This window comes from Temnothorax americanus, unplaced genomic scaffold (assembly GCF_048541705.1).
Source record: "Temnothorax americanus isolate GAGA-0224 unplaced genomic scaffold, ASM4854170v1 Scaffold5, whole genome shotgun sequence".
Classification (NCBI taxonomy): domain Eukaryota; kingdom Metazoa; phylum Arthropoda; class Insecta; order Hymenoptera; family Formicidae; genus Temnothorax; species Temnothorax americanus.
Window position 1 is genome coordinate 7,394,440 of NW_027509657.1, and position 14,456 is coordinate 7,408,895.

Sequence of the window (14,456 nt, forward strand, 5' to 3'; positions counted from 1 at the left end):
TGTGACATTTACCATTAATTCAACAGATTATCCTCTGCTTCATGGTTTAAAACCGTATTAGGGAATATTGTTTTATTGCGCATATTATTAAAATTTATATTATAATTATGTTATATCGCGTATTTTTTTAAGTTTTTATCTATTTAAACGCGTTACTTAATAAATGTTAAATAAATAAAGAAAAGGAAGATAATGATGAACAGAGCGCTGACGAGTTGCTCGCTGAGTCCAGTTTAAGTGGTTATCACGCGGCAACAAGGCTGTACGAACGTGACCTACTTAATCCTACTGCCTATAATGTGTCGTAACGGTAGTGATCGCGCCTGTCGATAGCTTGGCCACGATCGATTAATAAATATACGCATCCCGGCGCAGTTAGACGCCGCCGAACCGCATTACAAAAGCGCGCATACCCCATGTCATGGTGAAACTAGAATTATGGTCGACATTGTCCTAGTTTCTAACCCCAGAAGACATTATAAGATTCCTTTCTTCGATCCGCTACCCACATACGACGAGTCTTACTAAAGTAATTTCTGTAAGATGGTCTCGAGAAAGAAAAAAAAAAGAAAAAAAATTCCATATTTCGTCTTAAAGCGTTGTCATTGCCAACGTGTAATTCTGATTCTAAATTTTATTCATCTAATATAATAGTGGTTTACTTGAAAAACTATGTATACAAAACAAATTTCGACATAAAAGATGGGTGGAATTAAACGGCGAATACAAGCTCACGTCTCGCTAGTTACGCGGCATATTAAACAGTATATTAAAATACATATACCTTGCCATTAATTCATGGCATTAATTCATTCTAGTTTAAAGCGTGAGGCTTTCAACGGTTTTCATCGCATCCTCGCGCACGACGCAACGATGTTTATAACGCTAAAAAACAATGATGGCGCACCCGCGTCGCTTTTGAAGTTCGTAATGGGCTAGAGGATTTGCAATAAATTAGTGTGTATGCGTGTCGGCCAGATACGACGTATCACAGCCAGTAGCAGTGGCCAGGTGTTCGATATTAATTTTCGATCTCTGATGTATCGGAACGTGAAATTATTAATTGGCAAATGTTAAAGGCGCGACGCCTTTACCATTGTGAGATTGAAGAAAATCTACTTGTCGGCGATGATGAATGAACAATCGTTGAGCGGTAAGCGGTTGTCGAGAAAAATCGCAACATTCGCGTCCCGTCGGCGAAATTAAAACTCGCACGCATTACATGCACAAAGAGCTTATAAATATTCTGTAACGATACCCCGGCACCGAATTGATTCCCCAATTAAATGTAAATGAGCGACGGGGGTAAACTAGTGGAACGAGTTTTATAATATCCCGGCAGCCTAGAGGGGTGGGAGGAGCTCGTGAAATCCTACCTAAGTAGATAGCACGAGCGCGGCCAATAAATTAATTATTCACCCAATAACCGAGCTGCAGCCAGCAGCTCGTGTCCCTCTCTCAAGATTGCCAGCCTCTCTCTCGCTACGTTATTTATGATTCTACCTGGTATTCATTTTCGCTCATTTGTCCCTTTGAAACTGCCTCATCATCGAAGCGAGCTTTAACATTTACTGTCTAATATATCCGTCTTTTGAATTTTGAAAAAACAAAATATTTATTATTATAATGTATCGAATGATCATTGTTACCTTCTTCTTTTTCTACTTCTGTCATAATTATGTATCTTCTTTTACTCAACAGTTACTTCACATATATATAGTTCATTCGTTTTTATTTAAATACCACCGCGGAAAAACGCATTATTTACGGCATATTTCACAGAGATTATTCGATCAGAAACCTACAATGTCTGTTTGTAAAGACGTGTAACCCGCGTAGCAAGAGAAGTCACCGAGACGAGAGAGATGGCGACTCTTCTTTGAACAAGCATTCTCGGCCACAGTGATCGCAAACATTCCCGTTTCCGTTTTCAGGGTGGTTAGTTCTAGGCATTCTTCGACGTTCACGGTCTACCCTGGTATTTATTCTGGCTCATTTGTCCCACAAGAATCGCCGCGTCATCGAAGGGAAACCTAGAGAGATCCTTTTTTGGATTTATACGCGCGGTATACCGCTCCCCTCGGAGCTCTACAAGAGTTCAGGTGTTAACTATAACGACTAGTGGTTTGACTTTAATGCAATCTCTCGGAATTTGTGTTCATTTAAAATTCTTGACGGTGAGAACAAATTTGGAAAAGAAGTGCAACGAGAAAATTTTTAAAAAACAATCATCGGATAGAACCGGTTATTTAAATTAATTATGAGCTCTTTGCGCAAATATATAAATACAAATATCAAAATATAAAGAGCCAAAAGAGTGTTATTGTTTCCTTGTCCGAACAGCAATTTGATAAAAAAGTACATTGTTATATAAGTAATGTGAATCTAATTATAACGAATAACAAAAATTTATTTTTATCTGATAGAAAAAAATCTATTGATCAATCCCACTATACTTTTCTTTGTCAAAGCTGCAAAGATTATGGCGACATTTTGCCAAACGTTTTTGCAGAGGATAATCCAATGGATAATTTGGATAGAACAATCTCGCGCTGCGAACTTGATCTGGATCTGCGAATCCGCTCGCTTTTCCCTGCACGTTGAACGAACAGGCAGGAAAACAATTAGTAGGGTTCTTGTTCTTGGGACAAGGGAGAGTAGGTAGCGTAATGGAGAGATCGTATCGCATGGCCATTTTGGTATTAACGGTCTATATGGTATTATCCCTCTGCAAAAGGGCAATCCTTCGGTTTATGCCTTGATGTAAGAGAAATGGAGATTTGGAGAACACAAAAAGTGCTCGAATGTGAATGCTAACGCCTGAAACTAATGGCACCTCCGCACCTGATAAATCCTGTGATTATCAAATAAGCCTAATCCTCTATTCGGTGTCGCGGTTAATGTGTCACATATTCGAATTCTTCGCAAAATTCACGCAAGAATTTTGTTTTATCTTGATGTCGTGCCAGAATATTTCAAAAATTTTTAAATAAATGCTCTGTTACGAGAAAAAAGACTCTTCTCTTCTATCACGAAGAAACCAAATAATTAATCATACTCCACGCCATTCTCCATGAGCGCGACTCAGAAACGCGTTGGACGTTCATGCATCTGGAACATTCATTCTGAAAAAGAAGACACTCGAATTTACGCTGTCTCGTCAATCTCCGTCTTGCCGCCGAGCGATAGCGCGACGCGGCGTAAAATCGCCGATCGGATGCGATCCGGTACGATCGGATGCAACGCGACGCGTGACACCGCATTTTCTCTCTTTTTCCAGCTCCACGGTTTGGATCGAGCTACCTGATATGGAGAAGGAAAGCAGCGGACTTTCTTCCCACGAGTACTAGACGACGGCACTTGATTGGCAAACAATTAGCGGCCACGATGTCGAGGAGGAGACGATGGGGATGATGGGGACGACGAAGAGAACCGAACGCGGAATAGGTATGTATCACGCGAGCATCTTTGACCGGCGTCATGCGCATCCTCCTTACAACTTTCTCTTATCTCTCTCTTTCTCCATCTCCTTGGCAAGTCGCTCGCCAATATCTCTACAATGAGAACAATACCGTAATTCTTCCGCCGGAGCAAACAGACAAAGGACATTTCTGGGATAAAACCATTGTCACCATCGTCACCGTCGTCGTTGTGAAACTCTAGAGAACCCTAATAGTGATTTTTTCATATAATTAATATTTAAATTAATTAATTATTTATTGCATTAAAACGCTCTGCTTTAATTAATGCTACGATTGCTATACGGTTTCAACTATTATAAATTGCATTCTTTCAAAAGGAGCAGTAAATAGATATATAATTGCAAGCCCCGCGCTTGCAATATACGTTAAGATCTAGTTAGCTCAACTAACGATTCGGAAGTGCTGTTTGCCGTGAGATTTCGAGCGAGACTCGCTTCGCGCCCCGTACCCGCGCCGAAGCGGAGGTAAGCGTATGAGAGAGAGTTCGCCGAGACACGCTCGTTGTCGGAAATAACGACATAATGACATGGTAGAGGATGAGTGCCCCAGGTAGGTAAATCCAAGACGCAAGCACGACGCAACTAGAAAGAGAGAGAAAAAGAAAAGGAAAGAGGAGGGACAGGGAGGGACTGGGAGAGAAAACCAGACTGGGATATATATCCAGCGAGCAAGAGAAGAAGGAGGGGAACAAGGAGAAGGTGGGATCATCGGCGTGTCTCGGCACTCGGCAGCATCCCTGACCATCGCCGGTGGTTCATCAACTCCGAGGAGTTGAAGAGGCCTTAATAGGCTCTCCCGCTAGAGTCTGGACCATGTCACGCACCCTTTTACCTCACGTCTCGACCTGATTTCGCGCGCGATTCTTGTCGCTGAACTGTCAGCTACGATTCGACCGGATTTATTAATCAAAATATACGCCTCGAATTCGCATAATAAAATAAAAAAATGCACTTATGATGTATATGTTCAAGTAAAGAATCGAATCGATATATAATTCTGACGAGTGCAGATGTAGACGAACATGGATTACATTTTCGCACTATAGAATTCTATGTATATAATGAAAGATTAAAAACTAAACTTAATAAAACATCAACATTAATGTTATTATTTTTTTTTTATTAGAATTGCGATTTCTACAATCGTAAAATCATTTAATATATCAACGACACGCTTTCTTTCCACGAAACGTGTAATTGTCTTCACTCTCATTCTCTATAAACGTGCCGATTCCGCGATATTCCGTCATTCCTCTAATTATTGACTTTTGATAGACGCGTGGACCACGCGCAATCGCAATAACTTTAATAGCGCTTTATCGCGTTAACGACCGGTATAAATCGCCAGCGGATATATATTGATACAACGCGAAATTCCATGGTAAATGAAACAACGGCGAAATTGAGTGGTCAACGCGCCGACGCACATTACCGCGATAATTCCCAATAATTTATCATCGCCGCGTTGCGTCGCACGCCCCGCGCCATGTAATCGCCGCAGCCGCCGTTGCATCCGCCGCGGTCGCTGCATTTCGAACGTCATGAAGAATTGAACGACGCGACTCGACGCGGCGCGACGTCGCGCGCGGTTTGCCTCGCGCGTCGCGGTGTTTATCAGTCGTAAAGAATCGACGGGGACTGTTCTTCTCTCTTATTAATGCATGGGTTCACGCGTCGTGGAATCGTGCACAAAGCGCGACGTGACCGGCGAGAGATCGCGGCGTGGCACGGCGGCCACACGCGTCACGCTCTCTTTAACATCGAATCGGCCCAATTTTGTTCACTATTTAGCGTCGCCATGCTTCGCCGCAGCCGAATTAGCCGAATCTGCGGAAGCATGCTCACATGAATCGATATGATCATGTTTCGCGGCTCAACCCTTCCGCATGTCACATTTCTTTCACACGTATAGTAATAACGTCAGTATATAAAAGATTAATCGTTATTTTTATGGTTTTTCTCGCTTTAACTATTCTATATATCTTCCGATGACCTGAGAAAACAACGTCATCTTGTGATTCTCTCGAGGCAAACTGTAAATTCGCGTTCGAGAGAGATAGAGAGAGAAAGCGAGAGAATGCGCGCGTATGCGCGAGCGCGGCTGTAAATATAAATCGTGAATCCAATTTGCGGATGCCATAAATCAATAGCGTGATCACGATCCGGCTAGGAAGGCATGGTGTATCCTGATCTATGCTCTAGACTCTATGCTCAATGCAGAACATTTTAACGTACTCGTATTATATATTAATGCAGTAATCACAAACGCGACATTTAAATATTAGTGAGAATAGCATATTTAATCGCCCAGAGAAACTTGTACGTTCGATGTATGTCGCGTGCATGTCAACGCATACATTGCGCTCGCCAACGAATATCGCCAATCTCACTTGACCTCCTCGGTGAGAAAAGCGTAATATATATTCCGAGTTTGTCCGGTCGTTCGTTACTTGGAGCTGGTGCCACCTCAGCAATGCGCGGCGATTAGAAGCCCGTTAACGATTCGTCGCGGCGGTTTAAACGCATTTCACCGGAATGTCGGAACACACGCGTGCCTCTCTCTATCTCGACCACGTGCGCGCGTTTCGTCGTGAGGTGTCGACCACGGAATCGACTGAGACTGTTAAGTAGCTCTAAAGCGATCGTGTTCCACGTTTCTCGCGCGCGCGCGAATGCGATCCTCACCGATTGCGACCCGTCATGAAAACGACTTGCTAAACGGTTCGCGTACACCTCGTTGCCGCACTTTTGTAGAATATAAAGAGTTTTAGGAGCTAGGACGCAACGCCTTTCACATTGGAGAATATACATCAGATATAATGATTTTTCAAAAGCGAGGTTTTCGCGATAAGTGATGACCGCGCGAGAAACAGGAATTGGATAACTGGGCCATTACACATCCTGTCGACACAGAGCCTCGATAACGGCCAGAGAATAATTGACCGCGATCGTATTTAATGGACGATCGGTTCGCTGCTAACGGCAGAATTTAATCGCGACAATTATTCGCGAGTTTTCGTACAATGCGACACTGCCGAATGTTTTTCATATCTTTTGTACATCCGACTCGTGACGACATTGACTCGGGATACTAGAGTCGTGTTACACCCTACCGACGGTGGTTACTGCTATGACAAAGGAACGATGTTGCTGGAATTTACACGAATTTCGAAAAGCGCCGCGTAGAAAAAGCCGTTCGACTATCGAAGAGAAATGTATAGAGAAGAAACAAAAAAATACACAAATCTGTGCGTTTACATATGCGCAACAAAACGCGCCCCACCAATTAAAAAGAATGCGATTCCATGATGGAACGGACGCGTCGTTGTCGTCGAGAACAAGGACGGTGAATAATTCTGGTTAATTTGCTGCCTATGGTGCCAGTCACTTGTAATTTGGTTCAGACTGTAAGTCCCGTCATACATCCGAGTCAGTCATTATAACTGTATCTCAGAGGTATGTACGTATATATTTAAACGGATAATATTTTCTCTCTTCGAACAATACTGCGCGAGAATATAATTTCCTGTAGGATGGGCAGACTGGTGGCAAGTTCAAGGCATGCCAAATTTTTAACGGAAATAAAACTAAGAAAAGCATAACCGGACTACTCACCATAGAAACGGGGATGGGTCCTCCGGCTCCGTTGGGATACGGATACGGCGAGACGAGGTAGCCCATGTTGAACGAGGAGGTGTGCGGGGTCGGATCCACCTTGCCTGTTTCGAAAACAAATAAGAGCACGATTATTATCAGTATACTCGTAGATCCCTTTATATTAATAACTAAATTTGTTAAATATTGATTAGATTAGAACAATTAATTAATTTTTTATCTTTCGCTTTTAGTCAAATCTCACTCAATTAGATATAAAATGTTCATTTTTATCACACTTTTATTTCCTGTAGAAAATTAAAGTAATCGAACTCTAAAAAAAGGTACAACGGTAATATTGTCGTGCAATTAATATACACACCAGTTAAGTCGGTATCGCACAGATCACAAATTGCTACAGATTAGTCAGACGTTAAACAGACCACAGACGGAGAAACATTCCTTTAAATGGTAACCTGCACGCGAACTAAATTGTAAAAAATAAAAAATAGTTCCGAAAGAAAGCCCGACGACCGACTGTAGGACGACAATTTGAGGTTCGTGCAACACTGGCTTAATTATATGTTCCCCATACAAATCGTTTTTATTTTTCTTTTACATAATAGTTTGCCAAAAAAAATGGAAGATTGCGTGATATTTATTTTATCTAGTTTTATCTCGACCTGCCTTCGCGTTTGCTCGATTTTTTTACGCGCACAAGATTTTTTCGCAATTTTTGTTTAAAAATATTCAAAATGTAATTAAAGATATATTTTTCAACGCGATATAAAATACTAGACAAGTACAATTGTTTGTCGTGTTTTAGCTTATCCATTACAAAAGTTCATTTAAAGTCACTAAAAATATTGCATTCGCAATTTTATGTAACGTCGCATTTAATCGATGAGTTAATAACACTATATACCCGCTTGATCCGCATGCCAGATGTTATTTTTTTATCCTAAACGTTCGTATAAATATTACATCTACATTAAAACCAGTCTTCGCTTAATAGGATTCAACGTCGTTTGCGTAGAGAAAACCGATCTCAGCGAGCATGCGAAAACCTGCTCCAAAGATTCAGAGGCGATACCAATCGTCTATCGTTACGGCTAATCCTTAAGACGCCGAGACGCTGCGGTCGGAGACACCTCTCGGGCTTACCCTTCCGCGAAACTGGATCGCCCTGAGCAACAGGAGAAATATACACGAAGAATTCGCTCCGCGATACCGATCGTCCTGGAGGCTGTGTGCTTCCGCCCAAGATCGTCTCCGTAATCAAAACGGATTCCGTCCTTGCAGAATCGACCGAATTCTGTTGTCGGTTTCGTGAAACTCGATCGTTTCGACCGAAACGATTGAAACCTGCTTGAATCGATATAGCGATCGTCCATCGATCTGGCCAGCAAATCCGAGCATTATGATTATCGCCGCGTAGATTTTATCGTTGAGGAACGAACGTCGTTAAGTAGTCAATGAGACAATGATAGAATTGTACGAATATTCGCAAATTTTATATATATAAGTATAACGAAAATCGCGTTCTCCTTCTCGATAATATTTGCAAAGTGCGCAAAAGTGGAATTATCGCGCGATAATTTCAATGAGCGCACATTTCAATGAGCGGGAAACAAGATCCTTAATTTAATTTTCGTATAACGCTCGACGCTATAAAAATTCAGAGAAATTGATTGATACTTTATTCTGGCTTCACTCTCAATAAGGATGATTATACGTTTCATAACCGTTGTATATGAACCGTTGTATAGTAGCATTCTCGTATCGAAAATAATTCAAATATTTATACTGTATGGTTACTATTTTACTTCTAAATTAGATAATCAATGAATAATGCCCTAGTTTAAATAAACGATCAATGAATAGCACATATTCAATTAATACTTTGGCAACGAGAGGCCAAAACGACCGAACTTATTCGCGGTCGTCTTGACCGCTCGGCTCCAGTAACGACCATGAAAGAGTTAATTCTTCGCGCTGGACTTACGCGATCTCGATCGTCGCGAGACGTAGGACCATTGACCTTTCCCTTTGAGTGGAGGAGAGGCACGATACGCACACACAGCACAGTACTCGTTCGTTCGTAGTTATTAAGACGCGAACGCTTCTGCTGCGTGCACGCTTCGATGCAATTCACACGAACGCGCGGACGATTAAATTGTCAGCTACGCGACTCTATAAATAACGCAACGCAGCGCCGCATACCACCGAGTCGAGTCCCGCGATTCTCGTTTTATCAACGCTTGTGAGTCTGCCGATGGAAAGCTCTCGCGAGAGCTGCTTTTATCGAGGATCCCGCAGTGAAACGCTTGACGGATTTTACGCAAAATTATTGTACGAGAGTATGAGTGAATAAGTGAATGAATGAGAGAGAGATAGAGAAAGAGAGAGAGAGAGAGAGAGAGAGAGAGAGAGAAAGAGAGAGAGAGAGAGAGAGAGAGAGAGAGAGAGAGAGAGAGAGAGAGAGAGAGAGAGAATGTGTGTGTGTGTGAAGAAAAATATAGCATAGTCAAGCATTAAAGTGCGTACAAGGTTATTAGCAAGTAAAGCAATAAACACTTAGAGTTTAAAAGATTATCGCAATGAATGGCATAAGGCAATTACGTATTGACGTATGGATTTGGATTGTCGAAGATGGAACATTTATCGGTCACATTCCGTGGTTCGGAAGAAACTGTGTAAAAGCGCGCAAAAAGGAACCGCTTGTCTAGCGTTTAGCTGTAACTTTAGCCGCGTTCCTCTCGCATTCACTCGCCACCGAATGCATATCCTGGGCGCACATGTGCGCCACACTCCTCGCGCCCAAAGTTTATTGCCAGCTTGTCTCTCTTTCCTCTTTTTCCCGTCCGCCCTTTCCATCACGATCGGATCGGTGTGTTTCCTCCCTCGCCCGCACGACCTCCCTTGCGCGTTCTATCGGTCTTCCAACCGGCGCTATACTAATACAAAGTTCGTATACTCGACCTCTCTCCTTGTTTTCTATCCTCTTTCGTCCTCTCTCGTTCGCTCCTCTCCCGCGGGTTTGTTTACTTCGCAGTCTTGTTGGAATAATACCCCGGCAAGGTAATTATAGATACCCGGAGCTTCACAATGCGACTCCGACACACGTTTACAGCCCGAAGACACACACCCGCGCAAATATTTCTCGGTACTGATACCCGTGGCGGCAGCTGACAATGAAAATCTCGACACCCGATATGAACACCCACCTCGACTTCTTCGGCGAGCAAACACGATCTATCTTAATCGAAAATGCATCTCCTATCATGTAATATGATTAGCGTAATTAATGCAGATAATATTTTATTCATTTAATAACGCGACAAATTTTTTCATTGAAACTTTATAATATCTAATTTGAGAAAACGAATTTTATTCGAAATTACATTTAAAGAATGGAGTTGAATTAACTTAATTTCGGTAATAAAGAAATAACTACAGAACGCGTTAGATTTTCTTTCAACACTCACTGCCGTGTAGCAAAAGAGGTATTTTTTCCTTTCATAATGTATACAATTATTAAGTCACTTGAATTTATCACCAAATCTGAAGCGCCACGCTGGCGAGAAAATGCACATAGGAGAGTTTCGGGAACAGAATATCAATTTATGAGAGTATGTAACAATTGTGATTATTGTACGGATTCTTAAACAACATCTCCAATTCCGCATCGATGATTCCAGGAAAGACCCATCAGAACGTAGAAGTCAAAGAGCGGAAGCCGTGAAGAGATTATTACTGGGCTTGGTATCTCGAAGCGCTCTCGATCTCCCGCCGAGTGCTTGCGAGTATTGTTTATGCCTGAGGATTGTTTTTGTTTCACGAAAAGCAACGAGATTTTTTTTCTATCAGGCATATATCCTCGCAAACAAAATAGGTCGAATATCTCGTGTATGTACCGAGACAAGCTATAATGATGGCGTCATCGAAAAAACAAAAACTACAAAAAAGTGGAGTTCTACTTCAATATGCAAATGCAACCCTACCAATAATGAGATTTCATATAAATATTTTTTCAACTGCTTACACAAATTCACGCCATGTAAAAAGCATGCGAAAGACAAATAATAAAAAATTACAAAATATGAGATGTAAAAGTAATTGTTACTCTATATTCCGGTGGAAAAAGCGGGAAAGGATATAAAATCAAACTTTGTCTCTTGGGTTATCATCTTATTTCACGAACGAGATTGATGAAGGTCGAGTTCGCACCGCCTAATCCGGAGATGAGAGGATGCGGCAATTATGAACTTCTTCCAAATTCGAGTTTCAAATCACGGTCGGATACAAGCTAAAAAGGACACGAGAGCGAAAGAGCGTGCTGTTAATGCCATTACGGACGAGCTTGTGTATACAGCTTGTTGTCGGTTGGTAAATTACTATAATTGTGAAGTTCCGGCGATTTTTAGATTAGCTCTGGTCCATCAACGGTATACCTATACCGACCTGCCGACATTGTCCAGCGATTCTCAACTTGCCAAACCCACAAGTAATAAATCATACAAAAATCGAATATTAAATGCGGTCGTTCGCAAATCTCACATTGCGCTTATGTTAACTTTCAATTTCGTAAAATTTGACAAATACATAAAAAAGATCACGTCTTATAGTACGATGGAAACTTGATATAAATTACAAATATACTTTTGTTTCTCTCATTCAAGATATTCAGAAGACAAGTATAAAACATGTTAGTCTTTAGAAGGGGATTTGCAAAAAAAAAAATGATAAAAGACATCCTCGAAAGGAAACACGGATCTTCGATTAAAATCGCGCGAAGGTCTTGTTATATGACGCGTCGCGCAAACGAGTCTCTCTCGATTAATTAATATAGCTGATTAAGCCGAATTAAAAACACACCGTTCAACCTGGCAATTAACCCAAATTAATGGCGCCAATAATGCGCGACCGTCGTCATGTAATAGCATCGCGCTCGGCAAGAAACCGTACAATTATTTTCAGTCGCCCTCGAATTCGAAGGCAAAACTGCACGAGCGATTACTACGAATTGATTCCACGTGTATATTGAGAATATAATTTTTTTAATTTATACACACATGCGCGTGCACGGATTTAAGCTATTTTGTTCTTCAAGAGAATAAAAAAAAAATCGATCATGAAAGGAAAAAAGAAAAAATTAAAAATTACTATAATTCTTAACCCCCATATCGCATATGTACCCTAGACCTAGGTCAATGTTCAAATCAACGGCTTTCACTTGGTCTCTCTCCAATTTGCCTCTTGTTTCCTCGAGTATCTTATTCACTTGTCTTCTGCCCGGAGTGAGACAGAGGTCTAATTTTACAGGAGCGAAAAAAACGTTTTCATACGTTAGTATATTCCTAGAGATTCTTTAAAAACGAAGCTCCCCGTTGACCTGTGTCAGTATAAATTCTTGCTCATGTCTTTTGAATGTATCTTGGATATAGCTTTTGATCTGCGGGGGGCCTTATCTTTTTTCTTCTTTTTCTCTTTCTTTCTCCCGTTAGATAAAAAGAAATTAAAGAAGGACAGCAAGCAATTTAGATATTTTTGTGAAAGTTTTGTGTAATAAGAATCCATGTCTCATTGTCCGTCACGAGTATGCGTATTTTCAACGAATACTTCTTGTGTTGTCCATATATAATAATAGACATATTGAAAATTCAACTTCTTAATGAGCCATTTTTAAATCCTAAAACGTAAATTTTATATCTTGACACATATTTAATCTAAATGTATATCCTTCCATGCGTTTATTTTTCAAAGAACATTCTTTCAGATATGTAAGACATCTTATTTTAGGAAAGAATTTAATATATATATATATATATATATATATATATATATAAATTTCATAAATTTTATTAATAAATTTACATTTGTATTGTATATTGAAATAGTTTTTTCGAGAAAATTCATGATATGTTAGAGACTAATGATAAATAGCAAACTGTAAAATTAAGAATTTATGGTTTTTCAAAAAATTCCGTGATTTAGAATTTCTAGCGTATTATACAAAGAATTTTTCCATTAAGTACCAAAACATATGCATTGGCATGTATTTGACCTTCGACGCGGGGGTTCAGAAATTAGGGGCCAGTAAATGTATTGAAAAATTTAGAATCCTAGCACGTTTTGTGCACCAAGTATCGTATGTATAGTTATAGCACGTTTCTTAAGATCGTTAACTTCTTAGAAAAATATACTATATTTCGTATTTTCGACATTAACAAAGAACTATACAACCAGAAGACATGACGTAGAAATAATAGAAATTATTCTTTAACAAAAATAAGAAATATATACAAAATGTAATTTAGTTTTACAAATATTTCAATTTTACTTTGTTTTTATCACAATACATATTCCATTATAACATTTAAATGTTTGTGATGTATAATTTAAGTTATTCGAAATATGTGACTGATGAAATATATGAATCATCCGTGATATTCGATTTTTCCATAAATTATCTTTATTTCTTATGATATTCTCGATCATATGGTCGAAAATATAAGTGCGCCTAGTGAATTAAAGAAAAAGAAAGAGAGAAAGAATTGAAACGTATTTTGCCGCGTAAAGGTCACCAAGTAGACGCACCCTCATAATGGGCCCCAGAGATTCTTGACGGGCCTCGAGGCCAGACCCACTGTCACGTAGTCGAGATCGAAGACGTGGTTGTTGGTTAGAACTCAGGCGTGCTCAGAAAGACCACGTGCAAGAATCAAAGCAATCAAAACCTCGTGGAAATCAATGTGCAGTCTGGATTCCAAAGTCGATGAGATCTCTTGGCGAACGAGTTTATGAAGATGACTTCAAAGATCGATTATACGAGCGACCATACACAATTAAGTAATAGTTTTTAAATTATTACGGAATTTATATAATTCTTCAGTATAGAAACGTACATGCATGGTTATAATAATGTTTAGTTATTTTTATATTTTATAAAAAAGAGCAAACTTTAAATTTATCTAATTGTAAGATTTATTTAAAAATCTATACTATCATTATACTTATACATGCGCGTCTTTAACTGTGCATTATTGTTAAAACAGTATTGTAATGAGCATTCAAAATAAAACAAATTAAACTCCTCAAATATTATACAAAATTTTGTCATTGTGCATGGTGCGCAGTGTACACGAAACATTCAACGAGTTGACCAAAGGTCACAAGTCGGGCCCCGGCAAGGGAGACGGGTCCTCGCTCACGCCGAGATATAGAAGAAGAGGGGATAAGAGGGAGCAAGATCTCAGTGAGGAGAAGAAAAGAGGCCCCGAGGCGAGACCTACTGCCGGGGGCTTCGGTCAGGCACACGTAGGTAGTTTTGACTCGACGCGGTGCGGCTCTGGCACGGCAGGGCCCGTGCGCGAAGGAA

General features: G+C 40.2%; 1 protein-coding gene across 1 annotated transcript in view; it reads right to left on the bottom strand.

Moving 5' to 3' along the window:
• The window catches only part of LOC143904160 (protein pangolin, isoforms A/H/I/S), a 126,698-nt gene that overhangs the window by 94,398 nt on the left and 17,844 nt on the right, over positions 1-14,456 (bottom strand). Inside the window, exon 3 of the mRNA XM_077418547.1 lies at positions 7,097-7,200. Within this exon, the coding sequence (XP_077274673.1) occupies positions 7,097-7,200 (104 nt within the window). The remainder of the gene's footprint in view (positions 1-7,096; positions 7,201-14,456) is intronic.